We start from the raw sequence: 18,956 nt of genomic DNA, 5'->3' as shown, positions 1-18,956 counted from the left end.
TTCTAATTCAAGGTCGGAAACTAAGTCAAAAATAGAAACATTGATTCCATTATTATGTGTTTATGAAAATGATCATGTCAAACTGAATTTTTTGGAAAATATCAAATTCCTAGTAAACAAAATTACATTACTTTGACATGTTATGAAATTAAAAATAAAAAGATTTTAAAACTTACAAACAATCAAATTAAGTCAAATATAAATTCAATAAAATATACGTAACACTATGGCAATGGTGTGAAACCTTCTTTCGATAGAGCTGGGCTCAAACATATCTTATTTCACTTCGTGGTAATAGCCCGCAGTTCTAGACTGCGTTATTTTAGATGAGTATACGATTAACTGCATAGCTTCTCAGTAGCTCTGATTCGCCATTGATTTTTCACGTCCTATCTTATTTCAACAATCCTTCGCAATGAATGTGTCACTATTTAAAATGTGGGATAGAATCATTACGAGCAACATTTAGACGCACTTAGTGGATTTACAACACGAACATGACGAATCAACTTGTAAATTTGCTTCTGTGTTTCCTTTTGTTAGGAAAATGCTCCTGTCTTGCCCCATCTAAATACCTTGATGAAAAGCAATGGACCAGGCAAGCATCTGTCATATGTTGATTGCACTGCCAAGATTGAAACAAAGCGACTTCATTCCTGTTTGTTTGCTTGGCGGGACCTATTTCTTCAAAGTATACACCTACATGGTGGTTGCATAAGAATGTTAATAGCAGGAATTTTTTGATGTCTTCATGCACTTTCAGGGATAGATAGGATGTCTTACATTAAGACAAGTGCCAAGTGTATCTTTCCTCCTCGCGGAGATTACTGGTTTTAGACGACAAAAGAGGGCATAGTGCATGTTTTACATGGAATATTTGATCGGTTTAAATCAATTTTCAGAGACGGATTCGATTAAATGACGTGTCGAAAACCTATTTATCCATAGAGGAATATTGCTAGTGGAATTCAGTATTCATATCGTTTTTTTTTTATATAAATTTGCGTAAAGAGTTAGAAAGCAATATTGAACAAAGGACATTTTTAACATTATTGGGGGCCATCTGTTGATCAATATAGATAGGACATTTAAACGTTCACATTTCGCTTCTCTCCAATCACGCTTTTGAGTGGTTACCGTCAACTTTTCCTTGGAGTTACTTTGAACGCTTTACGTTTTATTAGTTGCTATATGTAAATTTTTTTATTTATAAAAAACAACATTTCTTTGGATTAAGCTGTTGTATGAGATTCGTGTTCTAATACTGGTTGGATTCTAATACATGTTGATTCAAAATGGGAGCGATTTATGACAAGATCTCAGATGGTAAATATGAATTTTCATATACTTTTGTACTTCTCACTTCAATTCATTCCAATAATTGAGCTTTAAACCACGAATTACTATTGCATGCGACTCCTAAAAGGACACCTAAGTATTTTTAGGTACTATATCTGTATGGGAAAATAAGAGAGAGAGAGAGAGAGAGAGAGAGAGAGAGAGAGAGAGACGGACAGACAGAGAGAGAGAGTGAGTAGAGGTATTTTAGAGCGACACGGCACGATGATGGCGGTTTAGTATAGCTCAGATAACATGAGTTCACAATTTTTCCATTAAAATGTGGCAACTTATTAATTACATGCTTACTTTTATATATCATGGAGTGATTAAAAATAAGAAAACATGTCGTAGCCCCTATACAATGCATATAGAAAAAGAGAAAATAAATCTGAACAGATTGCTCCTTCTTAGGCCTGCATAGGTTACCAACAGCAACGCGCTTTGTGACGTAATATCACTACATCGTAACTGACTCGCTAAGGTATTATTTAAAATTGCAACGTCGAGAAAAAGTATTTACCAATTGAAATGGATGCCTATTTTGAACTAATTATGTACTAACTAGTGAAAAGGGAACAGTATTCTGAGCAAATTAGTTTGATTTCTGTTCATTTAGATAGAATACACACCAGTAGGAAAATAAAACAATCGAGTAATCAGACGTGTCTTACGCGAACTTGTTCACGTGCAGCGCAAGAGTTGCACAGTCTACGATGCTGTAGTCTAAAGCAATGAAAAGTGAATGGAGACGAAAATGAGCGTACAAAAAGTTTAGGTTACTTCATTTGTAATGGAAAATATGTTTATTTCTGAGTGATACTGTACAACATTTGGAGTACAGTATAGTTCTGTTTTTGAAACGAGTTCATATTTTCTGTTCAAATGTAATGACTTATTTATCATATTCTCATGATTTATCTCTTTGAGTGATTCTCAGATAAACCTATTTCGTTTTCCTATACAAGGTATGGAAAAAGGGGAACTTATCTTTCACAACAGACGCTACTATATGAAGCCTGCAGATCACCAAAAGTAACGCGCTTTATGACGTAAAGGTCCGACGTCATCAATGTCGCGTTATATAATTACTTAAAATTGCAAGATTGAAAACAAAAATTATTCCTGGACACATGTGTCATTTACTTTGGAGCAGTGTAATATTTATAGGTTACTGCCTTTATATGGGAAATTATGAACGAGTTTTTTCGGATAAATACTGCAGGACCTTTGGGAGTGAAATAATCATCTGAGAAAACGAGTTCATATTTTCCCATGCAAATACACTGACCTTTTTATTATATACTCATTTTCGTATTCTACCTAAGGCTTAATTATAAAATATACACAACAAGAAACATATGTAATTGAATTTATGCTGTACTCGAAGATAAATACACAACCGCAGATTTATTAATACACAATAACACCATTAATGCGCGCATAACACATCCAGCGACCCTTGACCTTATCGCGCGCCCGACAGTAGTTTCAGAAATAATTGTCATTTTAGTTACTTTAAATTGACGTTTAGAATTATGTTGTGAAAGAATACGCATGGATTTTGTTTCTATGTTGATCCAACTCAATTCTGCTTTTCTGATAATGAGGGACTGGTTTATTGGGTCAATTCAGCGAAGAAAGGAGAATGGATTCAGCTTCAAATGTACTCGAAACTCCAGGACAGTTTCGGTGTGCATCAGGTTTTGCAGGACATGTCATTTGCATTTTCAGAACTAAGAACGTACATTTTGAAGAAATTGAAGATGCTTAAATGTTAGTATATTTATCATCATTGTTATTACCAGCTGAAGAAATGTTTCTGACTCACTTGCATGTCGCTGTTGGAGGGATGCCAGCCATGACATATATCGTACAGTGGGGTGTGTGTGTCTTCTATCGCTAGCCTAACATTGTAAAGTTAGTGGGGACAAAAATGAACATATAATAATTATAGGTTACTGCATTTGTATGGGAAAACTGAACGAGTTTTTTTTTCTTTCCTGAGCAATACTACACGACCTCAGGAATAAAATATTACTCAGAAAACACGAGTACATATTTTCGCATACAAATGTACTAACCGTTTTATTATATACCCATTATGCATCTTCTACCTACGTCTGAGTAATGAAAAAGGATACTACACGAAACAAAGTAATTGAACTCATGGTGGATTCCAAAGTAAATACACATTTGTAGGTTCAACAATTCATTGTAACAGTAATACTGCACACATTGCACAGCAAAGCTAATTTAAAACTTTGTAAAGCGCCTAATCATTCGTTTCAGTTATAAATATCGTCGTCGTCTACTTAAAAATGAAATTTATAGTCATAGTGTGAATGAATGGGCAACGAAATAAATTTTCCAGTTGGTCTGGAATGGAGCGACTTTGTTTTTCTGTCTATCCAAAATAAATTCTACTTTTATATTCGCTGGGTCTATTCCGCACGATGTACAGAATGACAGGCACGTATGCATCTGAAATGGTGTTTTAATTATGTCATTGATTGTTTGGAATCATAATGTGGGAAAACATATCAATTGAAATACTCATAAAGACGCGGTATTAAATATTGTTTGCTAGGGAATATCTCATTTACTGCGTTGTGAGTGCAATAAGGAGAATGTGATCACTGTTGGAAATGTAGAGGAAATTAAAGTAAACTTTCGCACGTGGATCAATTTTTGCAACCCATGTAATTCTGATGAGCAGAAATAAGTAAGAAAGTGCATTGGAGGAAATTCAAGATACAAAAAAGTAAGGATATTTATTGTCATCGAAAGACGACATATTTTTATGCCGTGTCTCTTGCATGATATTCATTGGAGGTCATGACCTTTATGACTTCTATTGCTACTATAAATCCAAATTTTGTTTTAAAAAGCAAAACGGGGAAAATTGTAACGCAGCTGTGGTGTGACTGACCATTTCGCTAGCGAAGATAAGATTACTTAGTCGTCATGGCTTGTTTTTCTACCAAAACCCAGCCTTCTTCAGTTGCACTTCTTCTTCGTATTTGTTGTTTCAACTGACTGGTATGTTGGTACGTCTCTGAGCGAGACAGAATTGCCGTGGCCATAATATGCCGTTCTATGCTATTTTTATTGACCCTTGAGAGCACGAATCATAGTCTGAACCATTGGATTTGCTGATAGTTATGAAAATTATCCTAAATAATCGTTTAAATGATAAGAATGGTATTGTCAATACTACGTGTTTCACGTTTGTTTTGAACATTACGGATATCACGTTGATTCGTTCGCTTGGTTAAAAAAAAATTTTTTGTATGTGTGCGTGACTCAGTGACTAATCCACACCGTTAACTTTGATCTATTCTTTATTCAAATAAACCAAAAAGCTTGTTTAGTTTATCCACAGATAAATCTAAAAAATCAAAAGCTATGAGTGTACATTGTTTGTTTACTACCAAAAGCAGTTCTTAACACATGATGCTATTTTTAGACTCGCATGACGTACGGTATGAAAAAATGCAGTATGGAAAAATACTGCATATTCTGAGAGTGTAAAATTAACGGAGAAGAAATGAGCATATAAGACTGACAAATACTCTATAGTTGCGAGAATGTAAAGTTAATGGAAAAACGAGTATATAATATTGTAAGAAACCTGGAATATGCAATATTTGTATTTGCGTCTCCGTTTATAGCCGTGTAAGATTTCAATGATTATTTGTTGATCACGTGGGGTCGGTGTTGAAAAGATGTTTCTCAAATCGAGTAATAAGTCCGTAATGGACAGACGTCGTAATGTGCAGTATTCGCGAGACATTATGGTAGCATGGATTAGTCACGGAAAATGGACCTGCTTTAATTTCTTAACACCATGAATTCTCGGAATATTCGAATGCATAAGTGGCTATTAATCTGAGATAGGAATAATTCTTTGTAGTAAGGTGTTGGGTTGCATTTTGTTGTTCATGGCGTAAAGTACCAATCTAATGCTTGGTAAGTCTTGATGATGGGTCATACAAGTGTGAAAGCAAAAAGAAAGAAACATGCAAGTGTGAAATTACAGTTTTGCGATGTGCGATCATTTGCCGATTCGATAATGATTTGTAGTAACTGCGCATTTAAGAACCTTTCAGTTGACAATGAGTATTGTCGTAAGGTCATTGGAAATAGAGAAAATATGGACCTCAAGCCAGACTAACGCAGGAACTGTTCGATTCGTACTCTGTGTGTGTGTGTGTGTGTGTGTGAAATGAATAAATCTATGACGTCGTTAAACAAATATTTCGTGGTTTATCATGTCTCATTTATGGTGTTCGGATGTAAAATACTAATGTCTGATTTTTGATACGGATTAAGTTCACAGTAAGTACTTGCATTTTTCGATATTCATGATCACTTGTACATCTGGGTAGTTATTTTTGGCGCATGTGAATAAAACCAGAAAGCTAAAATGGTTGATGGAAATGATATACTTTGTCCACATTATTAACAGTCTTTTGTCTGCTATGTGGATATAAAGTGGAAATGGCTGATGGAAGTGATACACTTTGTCGACATTATTAGTAGGTTTTCATCTGGGGATATAAATCAAAGAGGACTGAACTAAAGCGTACATGTGGTCATCATATATACATACTTACACATTCCATTCCCAAAAGTTCATCTAAATTGCTCATACATTCATGTGGCTATCATATACAATATATACACTTTGCTTCCTACAGAATTCATATACATTTTCGATATATATGTTCTTGAATTTTCATTTTTCAAACGACCGGAAAATGTCGGCACTCCAGTCAATGCAAACCAGTATACTGAAATATGAAATCTCATTGCACCATGTGATAGAAGAGTTAGGCTGAATTAAACTACAAATCAAGTTTCCAGTGTTGACCAAGAGCGGATCCGGAAATATTGAGCTGGGTTATGGGGTGTAAACAAGTAGGCATGGGGGGGTCTGTGAGACAGAACATTAGGTGAGGACCCAGAGGTAGAAGAGTAGGAAACTCCTGCACTTTAAGCGTTTCCAGGACACCATTTGCATTTTATTTTTGCTCTGTTTTTTGTTTTTTTTGGGGTGGGGGTGGGTGTGTTGGGGCGAACAGATTCGACTATTCTCCCTCTCCCCGAGTCCGCCCCTGTTAACGCTGCATTTGACCATAATACACATTGTCTTGTGCACAGTGTTGACCTACAATCGTATTGTAATACTATGTAATCGATTTGAAATAGAGAGACTCTTAACACTGTGAAATCGATTTGAAATAGAGAGACTCTTAACACTGTGAAATCGATTTGAAATAGAGAGACTCTTAACACTGTGTAATCGATTTGAAACAGAGAGACTCTTAACACTGTGAAATCGATTTGAAATAGAGAGACTCTTAACACTGTGAAATCGATTTGAAATAGGCTAGCTCATAACACTATCAAATCGATTTAAAATAGACTGCCACTTAACTATGTGTGTGAGAGTGTGTGTGTGTGTGTGTGTGTGTGTGTGTGTGTGAGAGAGAGAGAGAGAGAGAGAGAGAGAGAGAGATTTGAATTTTTAATTTAACCATAACAATTTTTTTAGTCGTATCGTTACGATGTCTGCATTGTGGCAGTATATAATGATGTATAGCACTGGGGCAACATGCCACAGATATGTAGCATGATGTCCCACCCATCCCACCCAGTCACATTATCCTGACACCAGGCCGACCAGTCCTAACACCTATTGATGCTGAGTGCCAAGCGAGGCAGCTGCTAGTACCATTTTTAAAAGTCTTTGGTATGACTCGGCCGGGCTTGACCTCCTGTATCTGAGGTGGACTCTCTAACCACTTAGGCCACCAGAGCGGCCCCTCTTACCTGTATAAATTAATTTGAAATAGACAGCCTTTTAATACTATCAAATCGATGTGAAAAAGACTTAGCCTCGTTTTGAGAGAGAAGGTGCATTTGTAAAAGTGAGTCACTCTTTTGCAAAATATCTTTCTACAGGTTCGATTTTAATCTTTCATTGACAAAAATAGGCAAAGAAGGGTTATTTCGATTTTTCGATTTGCTTGGTTTGGGCTTTTTTGGGGGTGGGTGGGTGGGATTTGCTCCGAGGTCATGGAGGTTAACTACATTATTTAGCTTATAATCCATACCAGGAAATTCACAATACTACTATTACCATTAAATTAATTAGGCTGGTTAATTATGCACATGATCAGAAATCACCATTTTAGCAGTTTTTGCAATACAGCTTGAACATATGTAAATATAATGTAAACAGAAGCTGATGTGACTCATTCCTCCTTAAAGAAGTATGATTAGTTATACATGTCTCTAAAGAAGCTGTTATTAACACAGGGAATTCTTCCTTCCTTACCTAATCCCACCACGCCCCCCGGATATATGGATTTTCATTTTCATTTTTATTTTCTTTTTTATTTTCTTCGTTTCTTACATTGGCCAGGACCATTAACGCTATATTATTTTTTATCAACCCGTCGATGTGCGCGTGGCTGTAGCACGAGGGTCATACATTCGCTTGGGTTTCGGTCCTGGAAATAAAATATATATCTAGAACAATAACAGTCAGTCATTAATAGCACGTGAAATCAGAGTTTAATGCACCGATTCGGTTGCATTTGTTTACCTCAGGCATCATATTGTTGTATACAAAATTAGCATAGCCTGTGTATTCTGCACAATCATATACAATTTTAGCATCAGTTCTAGATCCAGTGACCCCTTGTAATCGTACGATTTCAAATGAGGAGCACCGCTGTGTAAGATCGATTTTGAAACCGTTACTGATCGACAGGCCCAGTTTGAGTTCCGCCATTGCATCGACACTGTTTGGTTTTATAAATTATAAATGACTCTTTCTACTTGCTCTGTTCATGGTAAAGCGATCTTATTGTACTTCAAAGCCTACACTTGGTTTGTCATATGCGTTTTATCGGTACATGGTGAACAATATAAACGCTATGCTCTATTTACATATAAAACCCTTTGCTCCCTTTTTACATATAAAACGCTGTGCTCTGTTTGCGTATAAAATTATATGGTCTGTTTGCATTTATAACGCTATGCTCTTTTTGCATATTAAACGATATGCACTATTTGCACATAAAACGCTTTGCTCTAATTGTATATAAAATGCAATGCTCTATTTGATGTAAGAGCCTGTTATTTTTATGTATAAAACGCCATACTGTTTGGAAATAAAAAGCTATGTTCTGTTTGCATATATAAGATTGTTATAACTTAGTAATTTCATCCTGCAAGCAGTCCGTGCAAGCTTTCTTCGCCTTAAGTGCAACGTTTATGATTAAAAAAATCACCTATAAATGAAGGTATTCGTGCAATCATTGGGGATAGAAATCCTAGATTCTCTATCATGATCAATCTGATTAAAATAGAGCTCCACTGTTATACATGAAGAACTGACAGCTACCGCTTAGAGGTCATGTTCTGGTAACCTATGTTATTACCATAATCGCTCATTTTATCAACCAATCAGATGAAGTCTTATATCTTCGCGCGTGGAGACTGAATGGTATTGATGAGGAGCATGAATGTGTACCGAACGATTTGATTCACTTTCAGACTTTTTAAAGCTGCATTTCCATTGGCTGATTCAAAAACTCACCAGAACATGACCCGTAAGCGGTCATCATCAGATCTTCACGTAGGACAGCCGATATCTGATTTTAAACAGATTGGTATCATGATCGTGTATATATAAAATACAATTGACCAAGTAAGTCACAGTATTATGTCCCCCTCCTCCTTCCATGCCGCCCACCACTCACACCCTTTAAATTGTAGAATCATTTTAATTCCAATGTATTACATCCATGTTGTGCAATAATTATGCATACAATAGTTTCTGTTGCTACACATTATATAAATATTTATCAGCAGAACTCATTTTACTTTAATTTCAAAGTAGTTATTGTTTGTATCTGCATTTTCAGTTTTTGTTAACAAGGTATTCATTTTTTGATTTTGACTATTTTGATTTTACTTAAACGCGAAATGTTTGAATGATTATTTACTTTGAAAACCATTTGTTTATAGATTTTATCGTTTGCCTTCTATAGGTAATACACCGATAATGTTTTCTTTTCTAGTCATTGACCTGGTTGGGAGGACATTTCATATTCCATTCATGTCGTAGAAAAGTAGTTTTATTTCTTGAATTTTACCGGACAGAAAAACTCCTTTAAATTGATTGTCATGTATTTGTAAGTCTATCATTGCTTCTTTATTTCATTGTTTCTTATTTCTCACTAGCAAATTTAAATACAAATAAAGCTCTTTGAAGAATAAGAATAATTTAAGATTTTCGGAGAAGTATGAAGAACAATATATACAGTAGCAGAAACAAGAATGAACAATTATTTGTAGACAGAGAGACAAGAAGAACAGTCATTTTCAGAAACAGATACACTATGGAACAAAAGCGTATTTGCAGGTACAGAGACAAGAAGGAACAATTATTTGCAGGTACAAATACACGATGTAATATACAATCATTTACAGGCACAGAGACAAGTCGAAACAATCACATGCAGGAACTATCATATGCAAGCACAGATAAAGGTTGGAACAATCATTGCCAGGCACAGAGACAAGATGGAACAATCATTTGCAGGAACAGAGACAAGATGGAACAGTCATTGGCAGGCACATAGACAAGATGGAACAATCATTTGCAGGCACAGGAGACAAGATGGAACAATCATTTGCAGGCACAGAGACGATATGGAACAATTATTTGCAAGCACAGAGACGATATGGAACAATCATTTGCAGGAACAGAGACGATATGGAACAATCATTTGCAGGAACAGAGACAAGATGGAACAATCATTTGCAGGCAGATGCTGCATAAAGACAAACAATATTCGATGTATCTTAGATTCTTGAAAATGTACTATAATTTGAAATGAAAATCTTAGCACAGATTGTACAATAGCAGTTTTCTAATGTTATATAGTATTTTTGTGATTCTTTTTCCTACTTTTCTGAAGCAAATTCAAGTTGTCAACAATAATCTACATGGTGGCATTCCCTTTCAGATGATGGTGAAAATAATGACATGGAACTTGCAAGTGTTGAAAGCTTTCTTATGGTTGGCATAAGAAGGCTCTATTCAATGGATACGCATTTTTGTTGAACAGAAGGTAGAGCATTAAGTGTGCGATACCATAACTAATAGGGTTTGCCCATTACTTACAGCAGACTTTTTATCTTTGGGAAGAAGGGGAGATTAGCTTGCGTAAGTTATGTATCGTTAGTCTATTGATTTAATGATATTGTTTTTAAGCATAGTCTTTTACCTGCATCTTGACAGACCAGAACATTCTCTAAGCATGATATTTTACTGCCGAATCTAAAGTTTATGAGCGTTTAAATGCATGTAAGAGTTCGAGTGTGCATGCACGGTACAGTATTGAATAATTATCTCGGTGCAGAGGTTTTGGTTTGTGCCGTTTTTCATCCATGATACTACAGATGCAGCAACCAGTGTAATGGATACTCCAGTGTTAATAGTCGTATGTGTCTGATTCTGTGTCTGCATTACTGCAATAGTTAGGGTCTGCATTTTAATTCTGTGCACATTTTGCGATTTCATCTTAGTAAGCATGTAGGTTTATTTGTTTTACATGTGTGTCGAATTATGAGCACATCAAGTTTTAGAATTGTATCATGTTTAAACAGACGTTTGATTGAAGCTTTCAAAGACTGCTGATAAACACATAGAGGGGCTTGGAAAAGAAATGCTTTACACCCCAGTCAGGTTAAAATTGGACGATTATGCCAAGTTCGAAGGAAAGCTACGTGTAAATTCTCAAAGGTATACCAACGACATGCATTCATCAGTAGACTGACAAACGTATACCAACGGCATGCAATCGTGAGTACGCTGTCAAACGTATACCAACGGGATTAATTCGTGTGTACACTGTCAAACGTATACCAACGACATGCATTTATGTGAAAACTGTCAAAGGAACACCAACGGTATGCATTTATGTGTAGACTGTCAAAGGCATACCTATGACACGCATTCATGTGTAGACTGTCAAAGGAACACCAACGGCATGCATTTATGTGTAGATTATCAAAGGCATACCAATGACATACATTTATGTGTAGACTGTCGAAGGGATACCAGTGACATGTATTCATGTGAAGACTGTCAAAGGCATACCAGTGACATGCATTTATGTGTAGACTGTCAAAGGCGCACCAATGACATGTATTCATGTGTAGGCTGTCAAACGTATACGAATGACATACCTTTATGTGTAGACTGTGAATGGCATACCAACAGCATGCAATCGTGTGTACACTGTCAAAGGCATACCAACAACATGCATTTATAGTAACCTATGAAATAACTGAATATGTCTTTTGTCTCTCTCTCTATGAATAGATTTCTGCACCGCATGGTATAACATTTAACGATGTGAGCGTTCCGGAGTAAAGTTAAAATGTAACGGAATAAGCTACACTTCAGGGATAGAGTGAACTTGATTATTTATATATCTGTCATTAAAAATCATTCTTTCATGTGGACATATGCGAATCATTAGGTGGTCTGCGTGAATTCGTTGGGAGGGTGGGTGTAAATAACTTCAAACTATTAATGTATGGAGCTCGTGTACAATTGCTTGGAACATGAAGAGTTTAATTATTTGCTTAAACTTGTTTAGATAGATCGACACATAGATAACAACATAATAATATTCTGTTCTTAAACGTTATTTAGGGTATTGGTCTAGAATCGCTTCTATCTAACGTGTTTGCTTTTTTAAGATTTGGATTCGAGATTAATATAAAATTGATTTTTCATCCTTTTGAAGTTGCAAGCGTTTGATATCTGTGTTGCTTTTGTCATGTTTTACACACGCCAATTATACAACGTTACATATCAGAGCACATGACAAACACAAAGTGGTTTGCAGCTGTTGCAAGTTTTCAGTTGTTTTTCAGAAATCTGTTATATTCAGTATGTACACCAATTTTCCATAGAGATATATAGTTACATCATTTTACATACCTCGGCCGAATTTATTGGTTTTGCATGCATTTTATGTCAGTTCTAAATTAAGACCTAAGTTCTGAGTGAATCGCCATTTATCAAATGATTGGCAAGTTTCCATCTGAAAGGCGAATAAATACGTACGCTTTCATTAGGTTACGCTTAAAGATACTGATTTTAAATCTCCTATTTATATCATTGAGTGGCTTTTTATATAGACAGTTAACCATGTTATAAATTATGGTCTCTTGATACAGAAAAATTAATACTAAGACACACGTTGTTTATATATTCTACCAACTGATTTTTGTAACGTGTACTGAATTCGGAATCTTGTTCAAAGCATTTGCAGGCGAAAACTTGTTCCAAGACCAGGGTTTTCCATTCATTCATATTGACTTTGACACATGTATTGTGAAAAGCACTGATACATACAGTTGTCATTTGTTGACCCATTCGGCAGTCTTCTTTGGTCAAATACTGACTTTGCCTGTTTGGGCGTATACATTAAGTTACAGTTCTGATACAAAGATCGTACAAAAAAAAAATGGTGTTACAAGATCATAAGCATTTGCGCATTAGCACTGCCTTGCGTGGAATTAAAATTTGGAAGAGGTCATTATCGATATATTTGTTAAACTCGTTAGTATGTATGCATGTAAAGCAGACACAAATAATGGAATAACATCAGAGTTGTATACTAACCACGCCAGAAAGTTGCAAGAATTATATACTGAAATAGATAGATATTGTACTTAGTAGCTGTTCTTAGTGTCATTCAATCTGATGTTATTATTGGAAAGCATTGTATCTGCAAACTAATTATTATATAATTATTACTCATTTTTATATAATTATTACTAATTTTTATATTTCCTCACTTTAATCTTACTCACGCGCAAGTCATTTATATCATCACCTGTGCCCAAGTCCTGCGGCAATGGGCGAACTGCGACGCGAGAGGTGTGAATCCACTGGCAGCCGTAGTGGCGGACCTGCACGCAGGCGGCTCAGATTATAGGGTCGTCTTCCATTGCCCCGAAGCAGAAATGGATGTCGGCAGCTGTCTGAGTGACTAAGCAGACCTCTTCAGGATGCGCTGCTTACCTCAGTAGCCTGTGAAAGGGAATTTAAAAGGTGCCCTGCTTCAACTACCCCGACCAGCTCACCATGGCTGGAGGGAATCCCATTCTTGCGATAGAAACAAAAAGAAAACCCGAAAGGTTCCACTCACTCTTGGCGCGTGAAACATATGCACTCTATTGGATCGTGCAGAGTATGACAGACCGGAGAGAAGAACTGCCCTGTTTGCAAGAGAACTTGCTCGCTGAAAGATACAGATAGCAACCTTGAGTGAAACTCGCTTGGCCTACGAGGGCCAGTTGACTGAAGCTGGAGCCGGCTACACCTTTTTCTGTAGTGGACGTGGCACCGATGAACGTCGTGAGTCTGGAGTTTTTTTTCGCTGTCAAGTCGAGTTTGGTGAATAAGCTCTTCATCTTACCAAAGGGAATTAATGACCAGCTTATAATGCTGAAGCTACCCTTACATGGAAAAAAGCAAGCCACACTCATTAGTCCTTATGCACCAACCATGACCAACTCGGAGGAAACCAAAGACAAGTTCTACTAGGACCTGGAAGCTCTGATTTCTTTAGTACCAAAGTGAGACAAGCTGATTATTCTTGGTGATTTTAACACCACAGTAGGCGTGGACCACATCTCGTGGGAGGGAGTTATTGGTAGATATGGCATTGGCAACTGCAACAGCAATAGACATCTTCTTTTGAGGATGTGTGCAACATATGATCCCCTGATCACAAACACCATCTTCCGTCTGCCTAACCGTAATAAACAAATTTGATGCACCCATGGTCTAAGCATTGGCATTTGATCGACTACATCTTAGTCGGTAGGAATAAAAGGCAGGGTGTCCGTGTTACCAAGGCAATGTGTGGTGCTGACTGCTGGACAGACCACAGGCTACTGATTTCCTAGATGAATCTTAGAATTCAACCTCCTAGACATCCATAAGGAATTAAAGTCCAAAAGAGACACAACGTCTCGAGGCTGAAAGTCTGCAACACTGAGCAAGCTCTGTCTGAAGCTCTGACAAGCCAGCTAGAAGCACAGACTCTGATACCAACAACTTAGAGAAGTTCTGTGCGGCCTTCAAACATCTTGTGTACTCAATTCCATCTGAAACCCTTGGCGTCACTGCGCGAAAGCACCAAGACTGGTTCGACGAGAACTGTTAAGAAATACAGTCCCTGCTAGAGGAGAAGCATCTTCTCTAACGCGCGTTCAACATCAACCCCAAGTCCACTGCAAAGAAGATGCCTTCAACAGAGTCAGCCAAGCTGTGCAGAATAAACTACGCGAGATGAAGGGCACATAACTGAGCCGAAAGGCTGATGATATTCAGTCCTTTGCCCACAGACACGACATGAAGAATTTCTATAGTGCTTTTTTGTGTATGTTGTGGCCCAGTAACATCAGGCACAGCCCCATTCTTGATCTCCGATGGCAGCACTTTCATAACCGAGAAGGAGAATATACTGGATCGCTGAGCGGAACACTTTGACGGTGTCCTCAACAGACCATCTTACATCGACGATGAAACGATCAACCGTCTACCCCAAGTGGAGATGAACATGAAATTGGCTCTCCCTCCAACAGTGCTCAAAACTCATGAGGCCATTGAGCTCGCGTCTAGTGGGAAAGCTAGGAGAAGATTCCATCCCAGCTAAGACCTACAAGAGAGACTAACAGAGATGTTCTGTGGGATGTGGAAGCGGAAACGCATACCGCAGGAATTCAAAGATGCATCCATCATCCACATTTACAAACGCAAAGGCAATCGCCAATCCTGCGACAACCATAGAGAATCACTCTAGTCTGCATCGTAGCCAAGGTCCTCGCCATACAATTGCTGAACAGACTCACAGAGCACCTTAATCATGGTCTACTGCCAGAAATCCAGTGGCTTCAGAAAGGAGAGAGGCACCATCGACATGATCTTTGATGCCAGGCAAATGCAAGAAATGTGTCTTAAACAAAATGTCCAGCTATGCACCACCTTCGTTGACCTAAGTTATTCGACACTCTCAGCCTGGAAGGCTTTTGGAAGGTCCTGGTTAAGTGTGGATGTCCAGAAGTCTTCATTGAAATGGTGAGGCATTTTCATGATAGCATGCATGCCAGAGTCCAGAAGTCTTCATTGAAATGGTGAGGCATTTTCATGATAGCATGCATGCCAGAGTCCAGGACCAGGGTAATTATTCTGAACTCTTTGAAGTTACGAATGGTGTGAAACAAATATGCGTCTTAGCCCCCACTCTCTTCAAGTTGTTCAACCTGAGGAGGTTTCAAGCCAAAACCAATTTGAAAACATTCGCGACCTCCTGTTTGCAGATGAATGTGCCCTCAGTCGCAGCACGGAGGCAGTTATACAACAGAACATGTACCTTTTTTTCCACAGCGTGTACCAACTTCGACCTCACCATCTCTACCAGCAAGAACAACTTCGAACTCACCATCATCCAGCTCCTGGAGAAGATTACATGGAACCATCCATCACTTTCAGTGGCCAAAAGCTCAAAAATGTAGACGGGTTCACATACCTCGGCAGCACCCTCTCACAAGCAGTCCACATAGATGATAAGGTCAACACCAGGATTGTCAAAGCTAGCGTAGCATTTGAAAGGTTCCTCTCAAATTTCTGGGATAGGAGAGGCACCTAGCGTGCCACCAAACTCAAATTCTATGCAGCGGTTGTTCTCCCCACCCTCCTCTATGCTTACAAGACTTTGTATATGTTAAAAAAAACTGAACCACTTCCGTATGTGCTCCCTGAGAAAACGACTGAAAATCGGATGGCTAGACAAGGTACCGAACACAGAGGTGCTCACTCAAACCTACATGACAAGCATCCACACCATGCTGTGCAAGACGCAACTCCGATGGGCTGGCCATGTTGTCCGCATGCCGTTAGAGCGCATACGTAAGAAAGTCTTCTGTGGAGAGCTGCAGCAAGGCAAGAGATCTCACGGTGGTAAAAAAAGAGGTACAATGACACCCTTAAGACCTAGCTGAAGAACTTAAGCATTGTTCCTGACAGCTGGGAGAGTGTCGCTGCTAATTGATTTGTTTGGCGCAGTCAAGTCAATACCGGTGCGGAAGCCTTTGAGCAGATAAGACTGATGGACGCAACTGAGAAACTTGATCTGCACAAATCCAGGAACACCAGTTCGGCAACTCTCAGTCAGCATCCTGTACATCCATGTTCCCACTGCAACAGACTCTTCCGGGTCCGGATCGGACTGATATTCCATCTCTGGACCCATCCACAGTGAACCGATGACATTGAATGGTCCTCATCGACACCGATGGACGAACATCATCATCATCATTATATAAATTTAAAAGTAAATTGTATACAATACAATCACAGGGCGAGTACAATATACATAAAGAAATTTACATAGTTCTCAACTGAAATACATTTGATGACAGTTTTTAATAATTTATACGTTTTGCTGGCCTTGGCTTGTTTGTGTACGAAAGTAGTGCCTGGGTACATTTATTGTCAACCTTGACTGGTTACTGTACGAGAGTAATGCATGGTATATTTATTGCTAGCCTTGACTGGTTATCGTAAGAAAGTAATGCGTGGGGTATATTTACTGCCAGTCTTAGTTTGTTATTATACCAGAGTAGTGATGGGGTATTTTTTTGTTTGCCTTTGGCTTGTTCGTACACGAGAGTAATGCATGAATAAATTTATTGCCAGCCTTTATCTTGTTACAGGGCTGTAGAGAGCGATCACGGGTCCTGGGGTAAGAAATTTACAGGCCTCTCCAAGTTCTTGCTTAAACAAAAAATTTCTTTTGTAAAATTAAAAAGTAATGTCAGGTGCGGGTCCCCTTACTGGCGTGCAGGAAATATATTCCCGGTTGCCCCGTCAGCCCTGTCTTGTTATTATCCGTGAGCAGAGAAGGGGTATATGTATTGCCAGCCTTGACTAGTTATTAGTTATTGTACGAGGGTAATGCAGGGTATATTTATAGCTAGCCTTGACTGATTATTATAACAGACTAATCCAGTGTATATATATATATATATATATATATATATATATATATATATATATATATATATATATATATATATATATATATATATATATATATATATTGCTTGCCTTGACTGGTTATTGTGCGAGAGTAAAGTAGGGTATATGTATTGCTAACTTTAACTGGTTGTTGTGCGAGTGTAATGCAGGGTATAATTATTGGTAGCCTTGACTAGTTATTGTACGAGAGTAATGCAGGGTATATTTATTGCCAGCATTGACAGGTTATTGTACGAGAATAATGCAGGGTATATTTGTTGCTAGCCTTGACTGGTTATTGTACGATAGTAATGCAGGGTATATTTATTGCTAGCCTTGACTGGTTACTGTACGAGAATAATGCAGGGTATATTTATTGCCAGCACTGACAGGTTATTGTACGAGAATAATGCAGGGTATATTTATTGCTAGCCTTGACTGGTTACTGTACGAGAGTAATGCAGGGTATATTTATTGCTAGCCTTGACTGATTATTGTACGAGAATGATGCAGGGTATATTTGTTGCTAGCCTTGACTGGTTATTGTACGAGAGTAATGCAGGGTATATTTATTGCTAGTCTTGACCTATTAAAATATGAGTATTTCAGGGAATTTGTATTGATAGTTGTGACCTATTATAATATCAGTAGTGCAGAGTATATTTATTGCTAGCTTGAGCTTGGTATTATTCGAGAGTATCCCGGGGATATTTTTTATTGATATCCTCCATAACAAAAGTGAGTCATAGACTTCCGGGGATGTTAACAGTGTTTGATGCACGGGAATCTTTATTATCCACCCAACTGATCCTGAAACGTATTTGTCGATCAAAGGTATGTTGATATTGATGATGGTTTTATAGAAAAAGCAAAGGTAGCAAAGTAATATTTTTCAAAATATTTTGTAGAGTGTCTCCAGTGTATACCGCTCACCAGGTGAACGAGAAACCTACTAATTTGGGAGAAACGGGTCAAATGTCGAGTCACTGTGTTTGAAACAATAAAATTGATTTCTGTACAAACATTAGCTATCTACTACATATTTTCAAAGATTTTAGTGAATCATACACCTGTTCGGTAAGAAAGATGCCGCCTGATTTTGGGTCATGAAATCAAACGTCATGATAACTGTGACTGGTACAACAAAACTATTTACGCACAATAAATTTATTTATGGGTTTTGTACATCGAAACAACATTTGGGAACGCTTAAACCTAATATAGGGTAAAGACTAATAGGTCTGGGGTTCAAAGGTCATTTTCATTGTGACGGAGAGGAAAATGTCTTTTGTAGAATAACTATTGTTCTAGGGTTAGATCCTTGGTCAAAACGGTTTTGGATGGATTGCGCACAGAATAATACAGAAATCCATATATTCTAGGATCTGTAAGTCAGAGATCGGGGTAAATCTAATTAGACAAAAAGGCTTTTGAGCAATAGATTTCGTTCAAGACCTCATAGATTTTTCTGAGACCCGTTCGTCAA

The 18,956-nt window shown here is 37.7% G+C and overlaps 1 protein-coding gene across 1 annotated transcript in view; it reads left to right on the top strand.

Moving 5' to 3' along the window:
- The first annotated feature begins 401 nt into the window (after nt 1-401).
- LOC149771855 (Kv channel-interacting protein 4-like) overlaps nt 402-18,956 on the top strand; it is a 69,757-nt gene continuing 51,202 nt past the window's right edge. The window contains exon 1 of the mRNA XM_089948132.1: nt 402-1,326. Within this exon, the coding sequence (XP_089804258.1) occupies nt 1,296-1,326 (31 nt within the window). The 5' untranslated portion in view covers nt 402-1,295. The remainder of the gene's footprint in view (nt 1,327-18,956) is intronic.

The sequence above is a fragment of the Sinohyriopsis cumingii genome, unplaced genomic scaffold, assembly GCF_028554795.1.
Source record: "Sinohyriopsis cumingii isolate HCF-2022 unplaced genomic scaffold, ASM2855479v2 utg001628l, whole genome shotgun sequence".
Taxonomy (NCBI): domain Eukaryota; kingdom Metazoa; phylum Mollusca; class Bivalvia; order Unionida; family Unionidae; genus Sinohyriopsis; species Sinohyriopsis cumingii.
This window is presented reverse-complemented; position numbering and strand designations above follow the sequence as displayed.